This window comes from Crotalus tigris, unplaced genomic scaffold, assembly GCF_016545835.1.
Source record: "Crotalus tigris isolate CLP2741 ecotype Arizona unplaced genomic scaffold, ASM1654583v1 scf7180000019173.45859301935:6455823, whole genome shotgun sequence".
NCBI classification, from domain to species: Eukaryota; Metazoa; Chordata; class Lepidosauria; order Squamata; family Viperidae; genus Crotalus; species Crotalus tigris.
In genome coordinates, this window is record NW_024097414.1 from 4,401,837 (window position 1) to 4,412,566 (window position 10,730).

The 10,730-nt window shown below is 45.5% G+C and overlaps 1 protein-coding gene across 1 annotated transcript; it reads right to left on the minus strand.

The window, feature by feature from the left end:
• Positions 1-1,574: 1,574 nt before the first annotated feature.
• ARPC1A (actin related protein 2/3 complex subunit 1A) lies at positions 1,575-9,704 on the minus strand. The gene is made up of 10 exons (XM_039360487.1): positions 9,546-9,704; positions 7,917-8,002; positions 6,935-7,039; positions 6,102-6,324; positions 5,669-5,776; positions 3,979-4,191; positions 3,373-3,448; positions 3,044-3,237; positions 2,616-2,706; positions 1,575-2,015 (listed from the first exon to the last, which is right to left on the minus strand). Exons 2-10 carry the CDS (start codon positions 7,978-7,980, stop codon positions 1,977-1,979), a joined length of 1,113 nt encoding a protein of 370 aa, XP_039216421.1. The 5' UTR covers positions 7,981-8,002; positions 9,546-9,704; the 3' UTR covers positions 1,575-1,976.
• Positions 9,705-10,730: the final 1,026 nt, after the last annotated feature.

The following is a 10,730-nucleotide window of genomic DNA, read 5'->3' on the forward strand; positions in this document are numbered from 1 at the left end:
TAGTCCCGCCTTAGGCACAAAAGCCAGCTGGGTGACTTTGGACTAATCACTCTCAGCCCAGCCCACCTCACAGGGTTGTTGTTATAAGCATGGCTTAATGGCACCTCCTCACATTGCAAAGGGGAAAAGCATGACCTAATCTGAGGTCTCCGTTGCAGCCCTTCAAGCTGGAAATAAATCCTTGTGTCACCCATCAGTGGGGTGGGGGCAGAAGGGTGAAAGGAACTCCAGCAATAAGTTGAGTCTAGGACAGAGGGATGTACTGATTTTCCTCAACGGAAGACATAGATCTGGAAGGGAACTTGGAGATCTTCTAGCCCAACCCCCTGCTCAAGCAAGAGACCCTATACCAGTTCCAACAAATGGCTGTCCAATGTCTTCTTGAAAACCTCCAGTGATGGAGCACCCACAACTTCTGAAGGCCACTTGTTCCACTGGTTGATTGTCCTCACTGTTTGGAAGTTTCTCCTTAATTCTTCTCTCCTTGAGTAGTTTCCATTGTTTCTTTTTCTTGCCTTCTGGTGCTTTGAGAAAGACGTTGACCCCCCCCCCATCTTCTTTGTGGCAGCCCCTCAAATACTGGAATACTGCTATCGTGTTTCCCCTACTCCTTCTTTTCTCTGGACTGGCCAGACCCAGTTCCTGCAACCATTCTGCCGACGTTTTAAATCTCCAAATTTCATAGAGTTCTGCATAGGTCAACCTGTTACTTCTAACACCCAAAACGTGACACTCTAGAGTTGGTTTGTGAATGTGCGCGCGCGCACGTGTGTGTGATTTTCATTAGAATGGCAGAAAAAGGATCCCTTGATCCCCATTAGAATACGAAGGGCTTTTTAGGAAGAAGTTAAAAGGAGAAGCACAAGACAGAGGATGAGAGTCGAAGGTTATGATCTGGGTCGTTTTTGTCAGGCTTTGTTCTCCAGCTTGTGGCTGCTGATGCCACCCATTGAGTTGTGTCTGACCCTTGACTAGGTCTATGGGCCAGGTCTCTTCCCATCTTGCATTACAGGTAGTCCTCAACTTACAACTTTGTTTAGTGACTGTTCAAAGTTACAATGGCGTTGAAAAACGTTGACTTATGGCTGTTTTTCAGTTACGGCTTTTGTAACATCCTCAGGATCACATGCTCAAAATTCAGATGATTGGCAACCGGTTCATATTGATGACCTTTGCGGTGTCCCACGGTCACGCGATTCCCTTTTGCGACCTCCTGACCAGCAAAGTCAATGGGGAAGCTAGATTTCACTTAACAACTGGTTTACTAACTTAACCAGCTGCAGTGATCCACTTAAGAACGGTGACGAGAAAGTTCATAAAAGGGGGCAAAACCTACTCCACCAATGTCTCCCTTCACAAAATAAATCCTGGGTTCAGAGTTGTGGTCGTAAAGTCGAGGACTACCTGTACTTAAGAGTTTTTCTGTGCTCTGGCTGATATTTGCTTAAATGGTGTCTACCCACCGTGTTCTTTGACAGCCTGGTTTCCTTTTACCGCTAGCGCTTCCGAACTGAATTGCTTTCTCCACTAAATTACCCCGCGCGACGTGGCCAAAATAACTGAGACACAGTAGATGCTTTTTTTATATTTTTTATTTTATTTTATTTCCTAGCAGACAAGCTGAACATACAACTCCCCTGTTTAAGTTAGTGTTTCATACTTCCTGCAATAAACTATTTTAAGGAGCAGCTTTGGTAAAGAAGGGAATGAAAAAACAACCAAGGACAATTCAACAACAATAACGACAACAAACCCACAAACCCAAATATATACCACGATCACAGCTGATTTGCAGATCAATACATTTCACCAGAGTTTGGGGGGAGAAGGAGGGGAAGGAATAGGGGGAAAAATATTTCACCAAGTCGTCATTTTTTTCAGTGCTTAAAAAAAAAAGTGATCCATCTTCACCCTGTCTTTTCAAGTCTGTGCAGGCTTCAGAGCAGGTTGTCTTGCTAGAGAACAAAGAATCTGTTCTACATTATCCGTAGACCCTGGATGGAAGACTCTAATGTCTAGACAAAGGAGGGGGGAAAAAATGAAGCAGGTTATTCATCCTGACAACCGAATTCAACCACGGTTGTATGGGAATCTAGAATGCAATATAGATAGCCCTACACCTGTGACTGAGCCTGGAATTATGCCTGTTTAGTCATGCTGGCCACCATATGACCGTGATTGATTTTATGACCCTTTCTGCAGCAGTCATTAAGCTGGGGTTATTCAAGCCTGGCTGAGGAATTCTGGGAGTTGAAGTCCACAAGTCATAAAAGGGCCAAGCTGGAAGACCCCTGCATTAAGCAACTCCATTGTCTGCAACTGTTTGTCACAAAGAATCGGGACTACACTTTAAGTTCCAGTTAAGATGACTTAGACACAAGAACCGAGTCAGCGCTAAATTGGAGCTAGGTAAGAGTTAACGGAGATCAAGAGGGACTGGATTTGGATCATTTGTGGGAATGTAACCATTCTAGGCTGATTCCTCTCCTGACTCCACCCTGTCTCTGCTTCTCCTTCTACAATTACATAGCTAACACAGGAGCTGGCCTACATTATGGCAATCATACGACTGGCTGGTATCATCCATCAAGGATAAGCTGGGCAGCCAAACATACCTTGAAGTCCCAGATGGTCATCGCTCCATCGATACCAGTGGTGCAAAACTTGCGACAATCTTGCTTGTCCACTTCATAAATAGACACTTGACTGCAAGGAAGAGGAGAATGGAACCGGCATTAGACTCAGAAGAAATTGTAAACCTGTTTTAATTTGGAGGGGACTATATGCTCACTGTGTAAGCTGCTCAGAGAATGCTGCAAAGCACTACGGACCGGTACATCACTCTAAGTCAGGGGTCTTCAAACTTGGCCCTTTTATGACTTGTGGACTTCAATTCCCAGCATGGCTGGCTGAGGAATTCTGGGAGTTGAAGTCCACAAGTCAAGTTTGAAGACATGGTCTAAGTGCTATTGCTATCGACAGGGCTCTTGCTAGACTAAAGAGCAATCTGCACAACTGTCAGATAGACCCTACGGTCACTCACGTAATGCTGTTCTGATGCAATGTCTCCAGTGTAGCGTGGCGGTCTTCCGTAGTGGCTCTCTTGTCCATGTTGCGGAAACGCTCCATGGCGGAAACGTTGCGCTGAATGCTCTGCTTAGGAATGTCGAGCTTCGAGACAAAGTTGAGGGCGCCGCGCTCGTCACAGTTGAAAAGCATCGGGCAGCAATCGTGGCCCTGGAAGGAAACAGCGCATCCCTGCTTGGGATTGGCCTTTCTCAAGCCCCACACCACTCGGGAGATGGGGGGACTTCAACTCCCAGAATCCCCCAACAACTCTCAGAGCTTCACAAACGAAGCCAAGACACTTACGGCAGCCACCACGCTGTTCTCCGAGACAAAGGATACGCTCAGCAAGGGGAGAAACTCAGTTTTCAGTTGAGAGAGCCTAAAGACAAGGCAGATTGTTAAGAATGCAGCATCACAATGAAAGCTTTTCCATTGTCTGCGCTGTAAAAGAAAAGGATCACCTTGTCAATTAGGGTGCGGCTTCTGGGCAATTGCAAACCAGGAATCCAGCAGACCCCAGACCCAATTCCTGAGTGCTGGTGGTGCAGTAGTTAAAGTGCAGGATTGCAAGCAAACTCTGCCCACAGCCTGGAGTTCAATCTTGATGGGGCTCAAGGTAGACTCAGCCTTCCCTCCTTCTGAGGGTGGTAAAATGAGGACCCAGTTTGTTGGGAGCAATATCCTAACATGGTATAAATCATCCAGTGAGTGCTGTAAAGCACTACCGGACCTTATATAAGCCTAAATATTATTGCTATTCTCCATGGTGTAAGCTGGATGCAGGAGGCTAAATGGACTTCTTCTTCTTCAGAATTGGGGGGACCCTCTCAATGGGCAGGCAAAAGAGCTGGATCCCACACCGAAAGGCATTCAGAAAGGCACTTCTGACCCCAGCCAGCAGTTACTTACATCATATTTTTCGAGGCGTCTGCAACGGATACGGTGCTATCGTGGCTGACCCAGGCGAGGCGGTTCCCGCTGGCAGAAAAACTGACGCTATGGACCCAGCCGCCACTGCCGGTGCCTCCGAATTCAGCCATCAGCTGCCCAAATGGCATTTTGGAGCCCCAAGGTGTGCTGGCCGGTTTCTCGTCCACTTCCTTAATGTAGGCCGAGAACACCCTGCGGGAAGGCGAAAGCCAAGTTTGTACTTACGGGGCAACGTTACGGATCTTCCTGCCGTTTGCAACCGTTTCACAGAGAAAGGCAGTTGCCCAAAATTTTCTGTGGCTCAGGAAGACAGTCGTTAAGCGGGTTTTGCCCCATTTTACCACCTTTTTGGGCACAGCTCTATTTGATAAAGTTTCCGATAATGAGTTGCAAATTTGGGCACTAAGACAGCAGTAAACAGACCCCAGAGATGTTAAAATAAAAAAAGAAAAAATGACCTGAAATAAAATAGGACGGAAGGCGTGGACAGAGGTATGGGGCTAAATTTTAAAGAGGACCATTTTGAGAAAACCAAGGAGGTAAATTTTAGGAAGGTCTGGGAAAAGGCTTTGTTGAAAGGCTTTTACAATGTGGATGGAAACAGCAGGGAGCCACAAGTATAGAGAAAGAAGTCCTTTGCTTTAACAAAATTGCTTTTAGTGGGATCTGAAGGGTTTTTCATCCTCCCCCCCCAAGGCCACTTTCTCTGCTTGGAATCTCCAAATTCAAAGGGAATTGTTGGACGGCTTCAAAGTCATCTATTTGGAATATGAAATACCATCCCTGCCTGCTGGTAACCACGGGGAAAGGCAGCCTTTTGAAAACCCAAGGCTGCGTTGCTCATTAGGCGGAGCGCAGGAGAAGCCATTCTGTAAAAAGAAGGTCTTTGTGAACTCCAGCTGCTTATTTAGAAAACCCTCAAACAAGTGAGATTCTGTGCCTAGCTTTATAAAGCCCCCCCAGGAACGTGCAGAGCGTTGCTAGTAGAATTATCCGTGGAGATAATTCCGTAAGAGAGCTGCTCCCCCCTTAAATATTCAGTGTCTTAACACATTATATGATTTATCCTAGGGCATATTCACATCACAGTACAAGAGCTAAGAATACAACATACGAAATCTAAACTCTAAATATTATAAGTGTATTGGATTACAGATGTATTTTATTTATTTTTTTGCTTCCTTTGTCACAGCGAGGAGATCAGCAAAGACTCCGTTATAGGCTCTGTTTTTGCACCCTGACGCTATAGGGTGGAGAGTTTGTTTTTCGGCCCCACAGTCACCATTCGGTGATGCTGTTTTAAAACAGGATCAACAGACAATCAATCAATCAATCAGAACAGAGCTGGAAGGGACCTTGGAGGCCTTCTAGTCTAACCCCCTGCTCAAGCAGGAGATCCTATACTATTTCAGACAAATGGCTGTCCAGTCTCTTTTTAGAAAGCTCCAGTGATGGAGCACCCACAATGTCTGAAGGCAAACAATTCTATTGTTCTAACTGTGAGGTATCTTCTCCTTGGTTCTAGGCTGCGTCTCTCCTTGATTAGTTTCCATCCGTTGTTTCTTGTCTTGCCTTCAGGGGCTTTGGAGAACAGGTGGACCCCACTCTTCTTTGTGGCAAATATTGGGAGACTGCCAATCCATTTCATAAAAGCTAGGAGTGTTCTCACCTGCATTTAAAGTCACAGGATCCAGCTGCCAGCAAGACGTTATTCGGGTGCCAATCTAGACTAAGGACGGTGGAACGAATGGGCTTCTTGATATGCTTGCTCACCCACCTAGGAAACAGGAAAATGACCCCTCGCATCATTTTCTGACTTTGCTGATCAGAAGGTCGCAAAAGGGATCAGGTGACCCCGGGGACTCTGCAACCATCATAAAGACGAGCCAGTTGTCAAACACCTGAATTTTGATCACACGATCACCGGGACGCTGCAAAGGTTATACGTGGAAAAAAAAACACGGTCATAAGTTACATTTTTCAGTGCCGCTGTAACCGGTCACTAAACGAACTGTCGTTAAGTCAAGGACCACCTGTTATTTTCCAGGCAATGTTTATTACAAGCCTGGTGGAGGCCCACAGCCAGAGATTAACCCGCTCACCAATCGTTTTCCGATTCAAAGTAGCAGACGGAGATCAGCCGCGCACCACTTCCGACGGCAAATTTGTTCTCCAGAGGGGACCATTTCACAAAGGTGGCTGCTCGGTTGATCCGGAGGATGACCAACGTTGGCTTCCAGATGCCGTCCTTCTGGCTCCAGACGTAAGCGTTACGGTCAGCGCCACAAGTGACAATGCGGTCACTCTTGGGGGCCCAGTCGATACCTGTAATTGAGAGAAGGGGCTGTTTTCAAAGGCAAGCCTGAAAGACGGGCAACCTCTTCAACTTCTGGAGACCACCGTTCCAAAATCATGTAGGGTTTGATCTTTCCCAGGGGCATCTCAGGTCTATTTTAATAGAATAAAGTTGGGAGGGACCTTGGAGGTCATCTAGTCCAACCCCCTGCTCAAGCAGGAGACCCTATAGCATTTCAGACAAAGAGCTGTCCAGTCTCTTCTTAAAAACTTCCAGTGTTGGAGCATTCAGCACTTCTGGAGGCAGGTTGTTCCACTGGTTAACTGTTATAACTGTCAGGAAGTTTCTCCTTAGTTCTAGGTTGCTTCTCTCCTTGATTAGTTTCCATCTGTTGTTTCTTGTCCTGCCTTCAGGCGGTTTGGAGAATAGCTTGATTCCCTCTTCTTTGGGGCAGCCCCTCAAATATTGGAAAACTGCTATCACGTCCCCCCTCGTCCTCCTTTTCATTAAACTAGACATACTATACTATCTGTACACCAAACACCAATTTGTTCAGGTGTCAAGTCCTAACTGCCACAGAGAACCAAGATTTTTTTCTCTCCACAAGACAGAAGCTGTCAGAGCTGATGCTGCTCTTACCAGTGATGTGTCCATTGTGTTCTTTCAGTTCATGAGCCTTCACCCACTGGTTCCCATTCTTCTTGTAAATGTGAACTTCGTGGTTATTCGGACTAATGGCAATCTCTGCCAAGAAAACCATTGGATTTGCATTAAAAAAACACAGGTAGACAGACAGACAGGTAGGTAGACAGACAGATAGAAAAAATAGAGATAGATATAGACAGACAGACACAGATAGATAGAAAAAAATAGAGATATAGATATAGGCAGATATTTAGAAAACATTGTTCATCAAATATGTTCTTCTTAGAAGAAAATTTTCCCAAATGAAGAAATTTAATCTAACATGTATACTGCACAGTGAATATAAAATGAAAACACAACGGTAAGAAGCCAAAGATGTTAAACAGAAACTGAAGATAAAGATCAATTCAATAGAAAATGTTTTGGTGAAAAGAATTAGCACAAGGGTAAAACTGCATTACGCTGATGAATAAACTTGAGCAGTGAAAAATCTGTAGCGGTGAAAGATGGAGGGGAGAGCTTTCCAGCTTTTGGACCTGTCTTTACATTGGAAGCATGCAAAAAAAGAACTTGAGGTGTCTCAAGAGGAAAGCAGGAGAGAGTGAAGAGGTTAAGCAGCCCTCGATGGTTTTCCTCCTATATATCTTCCCAACTCTGCTGTACAGCAACTCCTAAAGTTGTATCCAAACCGTCCCTCAAAACAAGCTTAAACAGAACCTCAGTTGGTCCTGTGTGAGCTTGGTGGCCTTCTTGCAAACGTTTCATTACCAAACTAGGTAACATCATCAGCACTGTGCATTGATGATGTTACCTAGTTTGGTAATGAAACATCTAAGGACGTCTCAGGTCAGCTCTGAGCTACAAACCTTCACTTCTGCCTAGAACCTTAGTTGCTAGCAGCGCTCCCTTTTCAGCAGAATATCAAGTAAATATTGAAATCACAGTTTAAAAAGTGAGCAATCAGGATGACACTCACGTGTTCGATCTCGGTTCCAGGCATGGCAGGTGATTGGCTCAAGTAAGAATTGGTGTAGGGACATTCTGACAGGATGATCTTAAAATCTGAACAAAGATAAGCCAACAATCAGCCCGTGTTTACATATCAAACCATAAACGTAATTGAGAGGTGCTGCAACAATAAAATATATTCAAGTGGCTGGTTTAAATCTGGACTGAAAAAGAAAGGAGAGCCCGGCGTGCACAAGATCACAGTCACAAAAGCAGAGAAAGAGAACTGGGTGTCCTAGCCCCAGCCTGCCTATTGAGTGAATCATAGCTGAAAATGTAAGCAAACTGAATCATCTTCGTATATACAATAAAACCATGACTCTTATACACTGGAATGGGTCCATAATCAGGGCAGCGTAATGATAAAACAGGTAGTCACCTAATGACTATCGAGACTGACAGCCTATCTGCTCCCCCAGACAGGAAGTTGCAAAGACCATGATGCCCCTTTGATTAGTTTATGATTTATTCAGTAGCTGTGCTACTGAATACACTCAGTTATTTTACATTGATTTCCATTTCAATTGCCTTACGAGTCCTTCAGATCAAAACAGGAGATGCATTTCTGTCTAGTCTCTAACAATTTGGCCTCAGGTCTTAGACAACACAGCTAAGTCCACCCCTCTTCCACAACTCTGTATGTCTCTACTACAAGGTGGAGCAAATGGAATTCACCTTCACCCTTATCATGTAAAACCAGCAAATATTTTTTGCTAGCCAACTTTCTACATAGGCGAAGGGCAAGAATACTACAGGTGTGTCCTTTTCTGGCCATGCCCTTTTGCAAATCCTGTTGCAGAGTTGTAACTCTTGTTGATTTACAAGATTCAGCTTCCATAGGCTGGGATCTATCTCGACAGATGTATCACTCTCCTACCCTATCATTACAACTAGTAACACAAGACTAACATACACATTGCATTACTATTGCTTTTCAGACATACTGGACATCCACCCTCCTATTTCTCGGGATCTGAGAATCAAGAATGCCACTTCATGGCATTCACTACATTAATGGGGGGGGGACACTTACATTCATTTTCCCTTTGGGCCCAACGATTTAAAAGCCAGGAACACCTTTTAAGTCTGATCCCCACGAAAAAACTCATATTTTGGGGGGGGGGAGATGGGGAGGGTCTCTCACACAAAGTTGGGCACCCTTGTCAAACAGAATTATAATTTCATATTAAAAAGAACCCTTTTATTATTATTAAAAGCCAGGAACACCATTCTAGCCTGATCCCCCATGAAAAAGCTCATTATTTTTTGGGGGGCAATGAGGAGGGTCTCTCACACAAAGTTGGGCATCCTTATGGGATGGGAGGTCGCCCCACCACGATTTTGGACCCCCCCCTTGTCATGCAGAATGATAATTTCGTATTAAAAATGACATCCCGCCTCCAACCCCTTTCTTCTTACTATTAAAAGCCCATTCTGGTCCCACTCAATGAAATTGTTTTGAGGGGGGGGGATCACCTACATTTATTTATTTGTTTATTTATTTAAAGGGGGTTCGCGCCCCCCCTCCGGTAAGGAAGACTCCTGCCTCCCTCCTTGCCCCCTCGGAGATCCGCCGCTCCCCCCGGCCTTCACTCACCTCCCGGGCCTGAGGGAAGCGGGGCTCGCGGACTCTGGTCAGTCAACGCGGCTCCGCTCCTCGAGATGCGACCGACGGCAATGACAGGAAGGCGCGGTCGCCAAGCAGGGACAAGGCCACTGCGCCTGCGCGATCTCTCCCTCCCTGTGGCCGCGCGCCTGCGCGGTCGGACGGAAGGCCTCGCCCTCTGACCCCTGAGAGGCGGTGCTTCTCTCTGCACTGGCAAGGAGAGTTTCTTGCGCCTGCGCTCGGGAGGGCGGCGTCCCGGAAGAAAGGGTTGCTCTCCTGACTGCGCTTGCGCGAGAAGACGGGATGGGATGAGGAGGAAAAAAGGCGGGACTGCGTAAGAGAGTTTTTTGGAGATGTAGTGCGCCTGCGCGGGTGGGAAGTAGACCACGGCGTGGGAATGGGGCAGGTGCAGGGTGACTGGAGATTAAAATAAAGCAACATAAAAGTCTGTGTGAAATATTCTCGGGCATAGGAGCAATATTTGCAGAAGGGGCTGGGTTGTTTCTCCCCACGCAGATAAGCGTACGGGTGCAGGGAAGGAAACGTGTCGTTTTTTGCAGACTGCAGATTTTCTGTTTTGTTTTTTTTCTCCTAACAGGTTTTCCTGCTGTTTGCAATTTTGGGGAAGGGGCCACGAGTGGAACTTCAGCCCACTTTCTGTTTTCGAAGAAGGGATCCGACTGAGCATGAGAAACTGCCATCCCGTGCAAACTTCCCTTGGAAATAAAGGATCTCGCCCAAAAGCAATATATCCCTATTTGTGAAATATAAATGATATTTCACAAATTGATGCATCTTGATATGTCTGTTTAATAGAACCTCTGGTGCTTAAAACGACATGTGATTTCTCCAAGATTTAACTTTCTTCCATAACTCTTTAAGGCACCATAGGCAATTTTGAAACACTTTTAATTTTTGTTTCTTCAAGTAATAAATGAGGTCAAAAGTTCTTCCTAAATTTCTTCCTGCGTATGTTACATGTGTTTTGTGCACACGCAGCAACTGGATTTGTTACACACATTTTACTCGTGATACTTGAATCTTGAACCAGGAGTTAGAAACTAGGGCAAATTTGTACAACATGCTAAAGGAAAGTCCCAAAAAATCACATTTGGCCTAACGGTTGTGTGAATCTATCCATAGACAAGTGTGGGTTGTATAGTGTTGGGACTGAGT

Bases quoted from the DNA above. Each gene is read 5' to 3' on its own strand.
- ARPC1A (XM_039360487.1), bottom strand. From the start codon at position 7,980: ATGTCCCTACACCAATTCTTACTTGAGCCAATCACCTGCCATGCCTGG. The intron at 6,325-6,934 runs GTAAGAGCAGCA...TCTCAATTACAG, and splicing joins ACACAATGGACACATCACTG to GTATCGACTGGGCCCCCAAG. The intron at 3,449-3,978 runs GTAAGTAACTGC...CCTTGTCTTTAG, and splicing joins GACGCCTCGAAAAATATGAT to GCTCTCTCAACTGAAAACTG.